The 14,981-nt window shown below is 58.6% G+C and overlaps 1 protein-coding gene across 1 annotated transcript in view; it reads right to left on the bottom strand.

Annotated features, from left to right (window-relative positions):
* Positions 1–1,225: 1,225 nt before the first annotated feature.
* The window catches only part of LOC309651215 (angiotensin-converting enzyme), an 18,551-nt gene continuing 4,795 nt past the window's right edge, over positions 1,226–14,981 (bottom strand). Inside the window, exons 8-24 of the mRNA XM_082443659.1 lie at positions 14,945–14,963; positions 14,750–14,873; positions 14,373–14,495; positions 13,823–14,034; positions 13,078–13,214; positions 12,050–12,208; positions 11,692–11,779; positions 9,591–9,734; positions 9,243–9,434; positions 7,843–7,940; positions 7,481–7,653; positions 5,416–5,639; positions 4,972–5,116; positions 4,621–4,719; positions 2,350–2,472; positions 1,924–2,111; positions 1,226–1,756 (exon numbers count right to left, since the gene is read on the bottom strand). Coding sequence (XP_082299785.1) covers positions 1,527–1,756; positions 1,924–2,111; positions 2,350–2,472; positions 4,621–4,719; positions 4,972–5,116; positions 5,416–5,639; positions 7,481–7,653; positions 7,843–7,940; positions 9,243–9,434; positions 9,591–9,734; positions 11,692–11,779; positions 12,050–12,208; positions 13,078–13,214; positions 13,823–14,034; positions 14,373–14,495; positions 14,750–14,873; positions 14,945–14,963 — 2,478 coding nt within the window. The 3' untranslated portion in view covers positions 1,226–1,526. The remainder of the gene's footprint in view (positions 1,757–1,923; positions 2,112–2,349; positions 2,473–4,620; positions 4,720–4,971; positions 5,117–5,415; positions 5,640–7,480; positions 7,654–7,842; positions 7,941–9,242; positions 9,435–9,590; positions 9,735–11,691; positions 11,780–12,049; positions 12,209–13,077; positions 13,215–13,822; positions 14,035–14,372; positions 14,496–14,749; positions 14,874–14,944; positions 14,964–14,981) is intronic.

Consider the following 14,981-nt stretch of genomic DNA (forward strand, 5'->3'; position numbering starts at 1 on the left):
TTCTAAGTAATCATAAACTTCCACCCTCTTGCAAATCCAAAATACCTCAACTCCACGTCCTGCCCCATGGAACAGGCCTGTACAATTAAGTCTATGTACAACATACACACACAGACACACAAACACAGACACACACACAATCACAGACACACAATCACAGACACATACACACACACACTGACACAATGGCAGCTGGAGACTGGGGGGCTGGGCAAAAGCTGAGGACTAAAGGATGTTGGGGGACAGATACTAGGGGCTGGGCCAAGTCATCAGCAAAGCCGAGAAGAGGCTCAAGGCCGAGGGTCCTCACAGAGGCGGCCAGGCTTTGGCCAGTTTCTAGGTTTGGCATTTAAATATCTAAAAAAATAGGTCTAGTCATGTTAACTGGAAAAAAGGTTACACAACTGTAAATACAGTGTGACCCCACTTAAAATATGTGCTGAGAAAAAAAGTCTGGAAAGATATACACCAAATGTCAACAGTGGTTATCTCTGTGTTGATATAAAGGGCTTTTATTTTCTTTATATTATTCTGTGTTTTCTAGATTTTCTACAATAAACATGTAGATAAGAGATTTTAAAATGTCTCTCAAAATGATACTCCCTCAAACCCATGCTGGCCTCCCAAGGAAGGCTCAGGGCGAGGGCATGTGCTGGGGGTACGGGCAGGGGTGTCCCCTAGCAGTCAGTCCCTGCGTGGGCACCAGCTACTGCCTAGCTGGGGTGAAGGGTCCTGACCCCGGGTCCTGTGGGCAATACTCTGGTGGCTCTGCCCACTCTTTCGAGTGGAAATGGAACTGGGGCAGGCAGGCGCCTGAGGTGACGCCGGGGCCAGTTTTACAGCCTCGGCATGCAAGGCGCCCTCCCCAGGGAACCAGAGGACAGCCAGGAGCCTTCCATCTGGGGGACTTGGCCATTTATGGGAACAGCTGGGGCAGGGCTCCAGAAGCCCAGAATGTCTGCTTCCCCTTTGCTGCCCAGAGCCCTCCTGGGTTGGTGTCCAGGCCTGGCAGGGGCTGCCTGCCACGGCAGGACAGGGGCCAGCTGCCCCAGCTGAAGGGGAGACTGGTATGGGCGCTGGGGGGTGCTGGGGCCAGAGCTCTGGGTGTTTTCCAGCCTCTTCTTGGAGGAGGATGAAGACCCCCGAGAAGTGACCCCTTAACTGTCAGGAGGCGAGAGGGCTTCCCCCGTCCCTGGCTTCCCTGTGAGGGACACGGACACAGATGGGGAGAGCAGGACCTTTAATTGAATTCAGAGAGAGAACGGGAGGGGGTTCCATGTTAGGTGGCCTGGTCCCCAGGGGCCGGGGGGCAGGGGCCAAGGTGGTTCGTGGTCCAGGGGACTGGAGGAGGGGAGAGGAGGGGCGGGAGGGGGAGGGGGAGGAGGGGCGGGAGGGGGAGGGGGAGGGGAGCTGGGGTGAGCCGTGAGAGCAGTGGCGGGTCCTTAGCCCACCCCCGGGCCCTTCCCGGTCCCTGGGTCTCCCGGTGGCGGTGGCGCATTCCCCGGCAGGCCCGCCCAGCCCTCATCTCAGGAGTGTCTGAGCTCCACCTCGGAGCCAAACTGGGGCTCGGGGTGGGGCTGGTGGAGGCTGCGGTGGCGGATGCTGAAGAGCCGCTGGGTGAGGCCCAGCGTGGCCACCAGCAGGGCGACGCCCAGGAAGAGCAGCACCCACTGGCCCACGCGGGCCTGCTCCTCCTCCAGGCTCAGGCCCAGGAAGTTGACGCGGCCGGAGCCCGGGAAGGAGTCTTCCAAGCGAGCTGGGCAGGGAGGAAGGAGAGCGGGCGCTGGGCCGGTCCCGGGGCGCGGGCTGGCTTCCCACCCGCCCCCGCTCGGAGGTCGGCCTCCCACCTGCCTGAACCTGGGGGGGCCTGGCCCTGAGCGAGCCCCGGGGCGGCCTGGGGCCGAGGGGGGTGGGTGGCGGTACCTGAGTTTGGCGTCCAGTTGTACTGAGGCCAGCCCAGCTTCTCCCCGTGCCGCCTGTTCTCGGTCACGAGCCAGTCCAGCAGCGGCTTGAAGTAGGTCATCATGGCAGCGGCCGACATGTTGGGCTGGCCCGTGATGAGCCGCATGGCTTCGGGCCACGGCCGACTGAAGCCCAGCTTCATGGCGTCCCTGGGGGAGCCCCGGGAAGGGAACCGAGTCAGAGGGACAGGCCGCGAGGCCCCCTGCCCGTCCGCCCCAGCCTCGTGCCCGCGCTCTCTGTACCCCACCTCCCAGCGCCAGCTTCCCTCGGCCTGACTGAGAGGCCCGGGCAGGGCAGGTCGGGGGCGGGCTGGCGGAGGGGCTCCTCAGGCCCAGGGAAGTAGGTCAGAGGGTGGCAGCAGGCAGGGGGAGGCCAGAGGAGACTCACGCCAGGCGCTTCCCGGCCTCCTGGGACTGGTAGATGTCGCACTCGTGCAGGGGGCCCTTGTGGCCCGCCGCCTGACACAGCGCCTCGTGGAACTGGAACTGGATGACGAAGCTGACGAAATACCTGCGGGAGGGCAGGCGAGGCCTGAGGCCGGGGCGCAGGGGCGGCGTCACCGAGCCCCGCCACCCCTGCCTCCGCCCCACACCTCCCGCCCACGCCCACGCCCACGAGGCTGCCCGCCCTTCTCAGGAGGGCCTGCTCTGAGCGCCCCTCATGGGCGAGGTGGGGCAGGGGCAGAGCCCTTCACGGACAGACGTGGCGGCGAGGTCTCCGTCCCTGGGCTACGTGCATGGAGAGGCCGGGTGTTGCCCAAGGGGTCACGTCTCTGACGAGGCAGGGAGGCCAGCCCGCGTGACCTCCTTTATCCCAAATTTGGCAGCAGGAATTCCCTGCAGAAGTCTGCCGGTCAAGGTGGGGGTCGCCTCTCCGAGCCTGGGGAGGTTGTGAACCAGCAGGGCAGTCCTCCCGCTTTGAAAGCTGGGCACAAGCCGTGTGTCACTGACTTTCCTGGCATTTCCTAAAGTGCTTCGCCAAGGCTTCTGGTCAGAATTTGGAGTGCATCCCCTTTGCCCACCCCCGCCTAGAGAATTATCTGTGCTAAGCCCGGAAGCTAACCATCACGTGGGCCTGGCTTCTGTGTGAAAGTGGGTGCCAGCTTGGAAGCTCAGAAATCCTTCGGGAAGGCGGGCGGAGGCCCCCCCTGCGGGTCATCCTGGAGTAGTGGCCAGGTCAGGCCTGCACTGAGGTGCTCTTGAGCCTCCTTGGCTCCCTGCCCACCTGTGCTCTCTGGAGCATCTGAGCAGGCTTTCTCTTTCTTCCTGGACTCGGGGACAGAATTCACCCACCCCATGCTTATTTATTAGGTCTTGACTATGTGCTGACATCGTGCCAGGTGCTGGGGTGGAGGACTGGGCACAGTGGGCATAAGCCCTCCCTCACTGCCTTCCGGGGAGAACAGGAGGCAAGGGCTGGGGTGCCCTCTACGTCCTGCCTCACGGGTGGCCTGGGCTACTTGTAGCCCAGGGGCCTCCAGCCCTCTACCCTGAGGTGTCCCCAGATCCCTACCTCTGGGGAGGGCTCCAGATCCTCTAATTACCCTTCCTGGTCCTCAGCAAGTGCTCCCCTGCAGCACATAGAGGGAAAGGGGCTGCAGTGGGCGCATTCACGCTATGGCTGCATGACTCACAACGCGGCTATGTTCTTGTATTCCATTTAAGACAGTGACTTAGGGACTTCCCTGGTGGTGCAGTGGTTAAGAATCCGCCTGCCAACGCAGGGGACACGGGTTCGAGCCCTGGTCTGGGAAGATCCCACATGCCGCGGAGCAACTAAGCCCGTGCGCCGCAACTACTGAGCCTGCGAGCCACAACCACTGAAGCCCGTGCACCTAGAGGTCTTGCTCTGCAGCAAGAGAAGCCACCGCGATGAGAAGCCCGCGCACCGCAACTAGAGAAAGCCCGCGCGCAGCAACAAAAACCCAACCTAACCAAAAATAAATAAATAAATAAATTTTTAAAAAAAGAAAAGAAAAGAAAAAAAGACAGTAACTTAATAATGGTGGGTTATGGCCACCAGTTCCCAAGCATGCTATGTATTAGACAGTGTGATAAGAAGTTAGCTCTCGCAATGATCCTGTGAAATAGGATTCCACAGCTGAGGAAACTGATGCTTACAGAGACTGAGGAATTTACTCAAGGAAACAGAGTTGTGGAGACGAGATTTGAACCCAGTTCTGTCTGGGCCCAAGCCTATGACCCCTTGCCCCTAATAATACAGACTCCCAATCTAGCTGGGTTTCTAATCCTAGTTCTAGTGGATAGAAGGTATTCCAGGTACAACTTAAGTTATATCAGAGGAAATACGTTCAATATATAGTAAAGGAATCACAATCTTGTAAAAATAAAGAAACAGTGCTCAGGTCATGATCTGGCCGTGGGTCATGGTTAATGTTAACTAACCAAGGTCTTATAAGCGTTAGCCAGTTATAGTGAAGTTTCTGTTTTCAGCTGTCAGGAGGGTGCGGGCTCTCGTCACATCACAAGAGTGAAACAACGGTCAGCCTTGGCCACAGGTGAGTGGTCCAGACACAGTGGGCCATGCAGCCGGGTGCCCCGGTCACCCTGACGGTAGCTGCCGGGGGGGCAGCAAGGGCAGTCTGAACGCTGAGCGGAGGCACTGCCCCTCATGGCGCCCTCCTCCCTTTCCTGTTACCTGATATATGGCACGCTTGAAGGAATGTGGAACTTGGCCCCTGGGTCAAAGTCGCCTTGAGACCTGGCCACTGGGGGACAGAGGCCCTGGTACTTCAGCCTGTTGAGGAGGAAGACACATTAGAGGGAGGGTTTGGGAAGAATCAAGCCAGGAGGGTTGGTGTTTTTGATTTGAAGTATGGCGCCTGCACTGGGCGCTCCAGACTCCTGCGTGCTGTGCCTCTGCACGTCACGGCACTTACACACACACACACCCCTAGACGCCACAGACGCAGACACACCACGTGCACACAGATGCAGGTGCCTCCGCCCCCCCATGGAGGCCCCCCCGCCCACAGCAGCATTCTAGAACCTGAGGCTCCACCACTCCTGGTTGTAGTTCTCCTTGGTGATGCTTCCATCAAATACCCTCCAGCGCCACTGGTCCACAAGATAGCTGAAGGGAACAAAGGCGATCTTGTCGAGCGCCATCTTCATCAGAAAGTTGATGTCCTCCTCTGCCAAGGGAAGGGGGCCCTGGCATCAGATCCAGGCCTGCGTCCTAGCAGTGGGGCTGTGATGGGCGCGCGATGGGGGGAGCGGGCGGGGCGAGCTGTACCTCTCTGGGTCCTGCGACCTGCCTCTTGGGATGGTATGGGTTTCATCCTCCCACTCTCCCTGCTGGCTGCCCCTCTTGTTCCCCACTGTTCTGTCCCAGCTCTGCCTGTGGGCCATGAAGTCTCCTCTCTCCACCTCCCAGGCTTGCTGCCCCTTCTTGGCCCCTCTGCCCACTAGGATCTCCCTGTTCCTCTCTCACCATAGCTGCCGTCCCCACTACTCAGCAGGTTGATCTTGTGCAGGTGCTTGGGGGTAGACACTGAGAGGGCCAGCACATCCCCAATGGCCTCGTGAAAACCAGGGTTGGCACCCTCCCGGAAGGTCACAGGCAAGTCCTTGTACTGCATGAAATACTGTATGTGGCCCATTTCGTGGTGGGCCACCACCAGGTCCTCCATGTTCACAGTGGTGCACTGCTTGATCCTGGGAACACGGGGGTGGGGAGAGGGTGTGGAAGGGGGCAGTGAGGATCCCTGGGGCAAAGGGACCTGCTGTCCTTACTGTATGCAGAGCATACCCCCAGGACTGCTTTAGGCAAGGAACACAGCATTATGGGAAGGAAAGCCAAAAGGGGAAATAGAGGGAATCTGGGGGTTAGAAGCCCCTAACGTCTGGTCCTCCAGGCCATTCCTCTGCCCCCAACTTCCCTGAACAACTAACTCCAGCCCACACTGCCGTGTGGCTTTCTAACTGTACGAAGTACGTGCTCTAGAGGCATGGGGACCCTCAGTCACGGTCAGTGTAGGGCTTGGGTCATGTGAGTCATGTGGTTCCTCATTACACATTTTGTCTCTCCCAAGACTTAGGCTTCCTGAAGGAAACAGCAGTGTCTGAGCTCTTCTGCATCCCTTGTGCCCAATGCCAGCAAGCATCTTCATCCCAGGATTTCTCAGGGCCAGGACTGGAGGGACATCTGCAGAGCAGTCCAAGCCAGAGGCTGCACCTCACTTTCCATCTTTTGTGAGCCAAAGAAATTCTCCCTTGGATCTAACCAGAGCTCCTCAGCTCAGTTGACCCCCTTTGTCTGTCATTCTAGGGGGAGGGGAAAGAGCTGCCCAGCACCCTGGTGACAATGAGGTTGGGATCTGTCCACCTTCTGCTATGCCTCCCCATACAGGGAAGATCCCCAAAGAGCCCTCACCCCCTTGATTCTGTCTGCGCCCAGCCCTACAGCTCTGGTCCTTATGCCTTTGAAGGAAGGGCCCAAGGCCAGGTGAGCCAGTGAAACTGACTGCTTTGTTCCAGGATCTCTGTGCCCACTCTTCTCATAAGAGACACTTCATCAGCTGTGGCAGATCATCTCTGCCACTTCTCCTAAGAGGTGGAATCTTCTTTACCTTCTCTTGAAACCGGGCTGGCCTTGTGACTTGCTTTAGCCAATAAAATGTGGTAGAAGTGACCTGTCCCAATTTTGGACTTAGTCTTTAAGAGATCTGGCTGCTTCTACTTTTGCTCTGGGGATGCCAGCCTCCAGGTAAAAAATCTGACCGCCTAAGGCTGCCATACTGTGAGGAAGTCCAAGCTTTCCTGGAGAGAGATGCCCCACCAAACCCCAGCTGCTCCAGCCATGCCAGCCCAGGCACCCAGCACGTGAGTGAAGGAGCCAGCGTGAACATCCCTGCCCCAGCACGTACCACACAGAGAAAAACTGAGGAAGCGAGCAGACAGCCAGAAGCACAGCCCCAGATAGATGGCCCCACCGAGCCATGCCAGCCCTCTCTAGCCCTGCGGAGGTCTCCACCATTGCAGAGCAGGACAAGCCACTTCCACGGTGCCTGAATTCTTGGCCCATAAAATCATGAGCGTAATCAAATGGTTGTTTTACACCACTAGGTTTGGGCTGGTTTGTTATGCAGCAGTAGGTAACTGAAACACTGTCCTCCAATGAAGACAGCTTCTGAGCCCATCAGTGGTGAGACTGGATCTGTGCAAAGCCCCCACGTCCCCATGTGCCTCCGTGTCAAGGCACAGGCACCCAGGGAGAGGGCCAGCTGTACACAGGGGCCGCCTGAGAGGGAGGGAAGGCTGGCAGCTAACGTGGGGCTACCCCCAGGACTGGGACCTTGAACGCTGGGCTGACAGAGCTGGTCAGCGCTCGAGGAGACCCTGCCACAAGCCAGTGACCAGGCTGCGGCCAGGCCCAACTCTCTTAACCCTCCGTCCCATGTTCTGGCCAAGGAGATGGCAGCGGAGCCTCTACTTGGCTCGTCTCCTTGTCCTCTGGGCTCAGGACCAGGTCCCCCTGTCCTGTAGCCCGGACATACCTGAAATCCTTGCCGTTGAAGAAGTCCCAGGCGGAGGCGTGGCACACCACCTCCCGCCCGTCAGTCGGCTTCTCCAGCATAGACTTGCTCCAGAACTCGGGGGGCACGGGCAGCAGCCCCAGGGAGGTGAAGAAATTGTCCGCTTCCTTAAACATCCTTTGGGGTGTCCAGCCCTGCAAGCAGAGGGAGCTCTGCCGAAGCTGGGGATTGTGGGGATGGACCGTGTGCCGCAGTGGGAGGGCCCTGGGAGAGGCCCAAGCTGGAAGGGAGTCCTGAATCAGAGGGCCCTCTCCCACCTGGGCAGGGTCCCCCTCCCCTGTGCCCTGGAGGAGCAGGGGTGCAAGGAGGGGGCCAGTGCGGACCTGCTTTATCATGGCCTCTGTGGCATCCATCCTGGGGGCTGAAGGGAAGGGTACTACCAAGTCATAGATGTTGGACCAGCTCTGTGCCCACATGTTCCCTGGAGGCAGGTAGAGGAAGAGATGGCGGAGAGAGGAGAGACAGGTGTTAGATCTTAGGCTCAGCACCGTCATGCAGGGGGAGGGAACACTGATCATAACCTGACCAGTCACTGCTCTGTCCCCTCCATGTCGCCTGAGGTCAGTTTATGCGGTCAGCTGGCAAGAACCACCCTCCTTTTGGAGAGGTTGATGCCTCTGCATTTACGGCAAGACAAGAGTGGAGATAAGGAAGCTATTCAGAATGAGTGGAAAGGCGCAGAAATACATTTGGAGATGACAGCCAAAGGGGACTAAGCTTGAGCTGACGTCAAGTGGAGCCTACAGGGCAAACCAGTGAGAGTCAGAGTGAGTAAGAAGCAAGAATGGGAGGGGGCAGCGAGCCTGGGCCTGGCTGCTCTGCTCGTCCTGGGGGCTCAGCTCTACGCCCCAGCTCCCAGGGCCAGCTGGGCACCTGTGTTCCCTCCCGGGGTCTGTGTTTCTCTGCCATGGAGCTGATATTCTCTGGTCTCACTACAGAGGGACCAAAAATGGCTGCTCTCTTGGGCTGCAAAGACCCTCTAGGCTGAGCAGAACTAGACCCAAAGCTGGACGGGGGTCACCCTCACGATTTGTAAATGGTCCACGGCCCCTCCTGGCCTCTCTGTTCACAGTAAGAAGCCCCCAGAAACATGTTCCTGACGGCCCGACAGAGACAGGAACCCAGTAGCCTCTACTTTGCCCCAGTCCCTACCATCCCTTATTGTCTTCCACTGCCTACTTCATGTATTCAGGGCATTTGAGTTTACAACCCCTGGAGAACGAGGCTCCAAAAGTTGAGGGGGATCTACTCTCACAGCTCCCTTTGCCTGAATGTCGTGTCTGCCCTTCTCTCCCCACGACTACTTTCTCCATCTGTCAGAACCTCTCATCTTTCAAGGCTCTGCTCATGTGCCACCTCCTGGGGAGGCCTTCTCAGCTCCCACTCACGGCCCCCTCCTCTCCCTCATGTTGCCTGGAGCTGTGACGGGTGGTGATGTGGTCTCCCCATGACAGGCCTATGAACTCTGCCCACTGCCCCATCCCTGGTGACCTGTGTAACGTGGATCTGTAGCAAACGTGGCACCAAATGCAGGGAGGGGGCTCTTCTACCCACCCCCAGCCCCGACCCCACTCCAGCCCTGGCAACATTCCCCCAGGCTCCAGTTGTTTCACTTCCCCAGCCTCAGGTGTCATCAGCAGACCCTTCCCAGTCTGCCCTCTGCCCTCTGGCCAGCCCTGGGCACCCCCTCCCTCATACTGTTGACCGTCTCACTTGCCCTCACCCAGCAGGTGGGCTGGGATGGGGCCCTCCAGGTTGATGAGCTTGGGCCCATAGAAGCGATACAGGGCCCGGCGCACGTAGGCGTGCAGGTTCAGGTAGAGCGGCTGCAGCTCCTGGAAGAGCTGCTCCAGGTCGTACTCCAGGAATGGCATCTCGTACATAGATCTCCAGGAGTCCCCTCCGTCCTCGTAGCCTGCAGAGGGGACACAGCCAGGCTCTTTGAACACCTGACCATCCCCTGAGCACCCTGCCTCCTCCCCCCTCACCTCCTGGGTCTCAGAGGACCTTTCTGAGGGCCTCGTGGGGGGCTGGGACCCGACAGCCAGTGACACTGGCAGAGAGGACTCACCATTGAGCCTGGCAGCCTTGTTGGTGAGCTCCACATATTTGGGGAAATACGGGAGGATGGATCTCCCCACCTTGTCTCGCCAGCCCTTCCATGCCCACAGCAGTTCTTCATAGTTCCGGGATGTGGCCATCAGATTTGTCAGATCTGGGTGGGAGGGGTTGGATGGCTTTCAGCCTCCAGCTCTTGGCTCACTTCCCACCTCCTTCAGAGGTGGAATAAAACTGGAAAGGGACCGCACAGGCAGCAAGTCGAGGGAAATTGGAGACAGGCTGGTGCCCTTCCCATGGGGCTTAGAGGGCGCCAGGCCCGGGGCTCAGCGCTTCACGTACACAATCTCAGGCAACTGCGGGGCTGCAACAGCCCTGTGAGGGATGCCCTTGACCCTCTTTCCACACAAGAGGTTTGGTGACACGGCTGCGTTCCCCAGCCAGCAAGTGGCTGAGCTGGGGCACAAACCAAGGGCCCAGACCCCAGAGCCGCTGCTCCCCACTCGTTCCCTGCCCACCTCCTCCCTGGGAGAAATGGCTTGGAGGTCAAAAGACCCGAGTTCTTGTTCAGTTTCCTCCTGACCTCAAAATCACCTTGGGTGAGTCACGTGAACCCTCCTTCCCTGTCTATGAAATGGGGACTATGCCGGCCCAGGGCCAGGAGGCCCCTGGGCAGGGACGGTGCCTCCTTCATCTCCACGTCCCCACAGGGCCCACGGCGTCTTTCCCACATTTTGACTGAACTGATTAAATAAAAGAACTGCTGTGAAGGCAAAGTACAGAGATCCATTCAAGCATCCTCAGGGAGCCAGAAATCTTGCGTTTGTGTCCTGTCAAAGCCATGACTATATGAGTGGCCTCCTGGCTTATGGATTACACGGAGCTCACATCTACCTCACAGAGCTGGGATGAGGCTGGCGTGAGCTCACGTGTCAGATCTGAAGGTGGCTCCCCTTCCTGCCTGGCCTGGCCTGAGACGGAGGCCTGCGGGCACCCACACCTCGGGGACTTGTGCTCTGTCCTGAAACATGCTACGTGCTATCTACTTTTCACAGAGAAAGTACATTCAAGTTAATTTAATTTGGGCAAAAAAACGTATCTTGAGAATTTTGTCCTCTGCTGATGTGAGTGCTCTGTTTTTGGGGGTGCTTCTTATTCTTACTACTGGCAGCGACCTGACAGCCCAGCCCTGGATTGAGGGGCCGACCGATGGGGGGTGAAGGCCATACTCCCTTTAACGCTCTTCTCCGTAAATGCACACAAATGCGCATCCCCTTCCCCCCACTTTGCGTGCCTACCCACATACACAACCCGCAGGCCAAACCCTGTCCCAGGAAAACTGTTTCTCTCTCCTGTTTATTTTCCATTTCCCCTTCTATTTGTCATTGTTCTAACGTGGGAGTTGGGCGGAGGGCCAGGAAGAGACTGTTTCTGGGTGGAGATTCCTCAGGAAAAATGTTTATGCCTCTGGCTCCTCGACCCCGGGAAGCATGGGTCAGAGAGTGGAGGGGGTGTATCTGTGCGCAGGTACTGGGGTGTCAGGGCTGAGCTCCTTCAAAGAGGAGAAGGTAAGAAGGACCAGCCCAGTCTCCTGCGAGAGAAAGAGGACACGCCAGAGCTGGCCCACTCCTTCCAGTGGGAAGTGGCAGCAGAGGGAGTGAAGTGGGAATGGCGCGGACGTGGCTTCTGCGGGCTGAGGCTTCAATTTCTGGGTGGAGGAGGGGGCCAGGGAAGGGCCAGGGAAGATGGGGAAGGTGGATAGGATCAAGGAAAGAGCGCAGAGGTGAGATGCCTAGAGTTACTCTCCCTACTGGGGAGTCCAAGCCCCTGAGAGACAAATTTGAGATACACCTGCTCTGAAGGGCGGAATGGAGGGAGGAACAGAGGGGACCCAGAGGGAGCGGACGGGCGGAGCCAAGGGCAGGGCAGGGGACCAGGGCAGCGATGAAGTAGGCCTCGGTTCTAAGCAGGGGCAGAGGAGCACCAGCGGTGGAAAACAGGGAAGTGAGTCTCCTGGGCGCGCGGACCCCATGACTCAGAAGTGAACTCCGCCCCTTCACGGCCAGCACCCCTAACCTCCCCAGGCCTCCCTCTCACTCCCCACGTGTGCTCACCAGGCTCGAGCCGTAGACAAGTGCCATTGCTATGGCACACAGAGGCCACGCTGTAAGTGGTCTCCATGTCCAGCAGGATCTGGTTGTACTGCAGGGGGAAGAAGAGGGGCAGCGAGCTTTAGCCCTGGGCTTCCTGCTCCGCCCCAGGCACCATCGTGGACCCGGGCTCTGCAGCTGGGGCGGGTGTTCCCAAAGCTCTGCCTTCTCAGTAAGTCTGTAGGTGTGTGTTGACGTGCCAGATGTCACGACGTGACAAATCGAGGAAGGGGAAGCAGCATGAAGGCCAGACACTGTCCCCTGAGCTAGGACCCTCTCCTGACCTCGGATCCTCCACCCCCTGCTCCCCCAAGGTACACACCTCCTCCAGCTCCTTGACAGGCAGTGCTGCCCGCTCTAGATCCTGAATCTTCTTTATCATCCGCTTCATGGTGGCGTTCTGGAAGTTGGTCACATCAAACTTCCTGGCCCAGGTGCCGTACTTGACAGTGTGGTTTGCCATCTGTACATTCTTCTCCAGCTGAAAGCATGGGGGAACCATATCATGAGGCCCAGGAGCTCTAGAAAGGCCTCCTAGGAGGAGGTGCATTGAGGGGAGCCAAAGGGACTGGGGGTGTCAGGGTGGGGGCAGTTTTACCAAGTTGCTGCCTTTGCCTATAAAGACCCTCTTCAACCCGGACTGTCTATAACATCCTGTGTGCAGTACCTGCCCCTCAACAGATGGTCATATCGAGCAAGACATCTGATGGCAGCGGCAGAGAAGGAAAACCCACCCCATGTCCTAAAAACTGCTAGGATAGATGCAGCCTGGTATTTGCTCTGTGGCCTCTCTGAGCCTCAGGGTCCCAGCTGTAAAATGGGAATAAGGTCACTGGTGTTGCAAGGCTGTTGAGGAATAAATGAGGCAACAGACGTCAAGTGCCAAGGAACAGTGGCCAGCACACGGTGGGTCTTCAGGAAATGTTAGTCCTCTGCAACTCACCTTGGTTATAATCAGCGCTCAGCCACACAGGCGGGGAGGGGGGTTGGAGGGGACGCAGAGCCCTCTCTATGGTGGCAAACAGGAGCTTTCAATCTTTTTAAGAACTGACTTTAGCATCACTTATTTCTGTACAAATTATTCCGTTACCAACAACAGATTGATTGTTAACGATAAGACAACTTGTTTAGGCACTGGGTGTGTGCCTGAAATTGGACACTTTTCAATATGCCATTGGGATTTTTCACAAATTCTGACAGCCTGTTCCCACTGAGGTGACGTCGGGGGCGGAAGGGCGGCCTGCAGTGCCTTGGGTTTCAGAGGATGGGCCCCCGGGGAGGAGCATACGGTGCTGAGTCTGTGAGCGAGCTCCGGAAGGGGGGGGGGAGGGGGCGTGGAGGGGCCCCTACCAGTATCTTGCTGCCCTCCTTGGTGATGTTGGTACTGTAGTCCCAGTTGGCCTCGGCATACTCGTTCCACACCACCCGGGATCTCCGGTCATACTCCTCCACAAACTTGCTGGCCTCAGCCTCGTCGGACACCAGGTCTGTGGGACAGAGCAGAGAAACACAGACTGGCCTCCCCTTGCCCTTCCACTGCCGCCCCGGCCTCCCCGCCCCGGCGCCCAGCTGGTCCCACTTGGGCTCTGGGTTTTCGGGCTGCTGGTTGTTGCCCGGCTGGTCGTTCCCTGGTTGACTGACACCTGGCCGGTGGTCCCCTGGCTGGTGGTCCCCTGGCCAGGGGCCAGCAGCGGGTGCCCACAGCAGAGAAGGAGGAGGAGGAGGAGGAGGCGGGACAGTCCTGGAGCAGCCCAACCTTGGCCCATGGCAGCAGGAGAGCAGAGTCCTGCAGCCCCTGCCCCCTGGCCAATAAGAGCGGAGCCTGCAGTGTGACCTCATAGAGCAGTGTGCCTGCCAGCCAGCCCCCTGGCCGGGGCCTCAGATCTGGGCATACCCTCCCAGGATGTCGGGAAAGATGTGCCCACCCCACCCCAGGGCCCTGCCAACCAGCTCAGGGGGCTGCCTGGCCCTCCAGGCCGGGCGCCAGGGCCCGGCTGGGAGAAGCTGATCGGGAACCATGAACCGGGGGCCTGGTCCCGAGCCTGGAACTGAGAACCTGCTGTAGCGCCCCGCCCCAGGCTCCCTCGGGCTTTACCAATGCCCTCTGGGTAATTGTCGGGCATCGGTGGGCGCCACTGATATTCCGGCCAGCCCAGGACCTCGCCATTCTGCTGGTTCTGCTCTTGTAGCCACTGTGTGACCGGCTGGAAGTAGTTGAGCAGCGGCTGAGCGTCCAGGGAATCTGAGCCGACCATATCCTTCAGCACCTCCTGCCAGGGCCGTGAGGAGCCTGCCTGCAGCATTGCCCTGTCAGGCAGAGCGGCACGGTTGGCACGGGGCTCTTGGGCCAGGGGCCACTACCGCTGCCCTAGCCCACCTGCCCCATCTCCGGCCACTTCTGCCCCCACTGGATGGCAAGAACGGCAGCATTAAGACTCAGGGCCTAGGAGCTCTGTGAAGGGGGGGACATATGTTTTGCCCCATGCCAGCCAAGAGGCCCACTCAATAAACATTCGATGAGAGAAAGAAAGGGAGGGGGAGGGGAGAAAGGCTCCCTCCACTGGTCTGGTGGTGGTGCCCTCACCAGCATGCCCTCCACCGGTCGCTCCCCTCACCTCCCACTGCCCTCCCTGTGCCCCACACACCGGAGCTTGGCCCCTGCCTGCGTGGATTGGTAGATGTCACACTGGTGCAGGGGGCCCTGGTGGCCCGCCTCCTTGCACAGGGCTTGATGGAACTGGAACTGCAGGACAAAACTCACGAAGTACCTGCAGGCACAGGGTGGGCATGAGGGGGATGGTGGAGGCCCTTGCCCAGGTCCCAGCCAGCTTCCGCCGGGCAGAGGCCAGACCAGGGGCTGCCTGGGGGAGAAGGGAGAACCGGGCTTAGCTCAGGAGAGAGGGCCCCTCAAATTCCAGGCCACTGAGGGGTCCAGAAGGGTGTGGGAACAAGCCCTGGGAATGGGGGTCCCAGAGTAGGGGGAAGGGGACTAAAGGTGTGCTGGAACTGGGGGCAATAGTACCTGATGTATGGTGTCACATTTGGGACATGAAACTTGGCTCCAGCGTCAAAGTGGGTTTCGTTTCGGACAACTGGAGGACAGATCCCCTGATACTTGGTTCTGGAAGAGGATGTGGTTAAATTGTCTTAGGACCCAAGGGTTGTACACAGGCTGATTTTACCTTTGCAGAAAAGTCTGCTAAGCAGAAATTCCCACTGGCCATCCCTTCCCCATCCTGGCGAACCGGGAGAGA

The sequence above is a fragment of the Balaenoptera physalus genome, assembly GCF_965194825.1.
Source record: "Balaenoptera physalus genome assembly, chromosome: 20".
Lineage (NCBI taxonomy): Eukaryota > Metazoa > Chordata > Mammalia > Artiodactyla > Balaenopteridae > Balaenoptera > Balaenoptera physalus.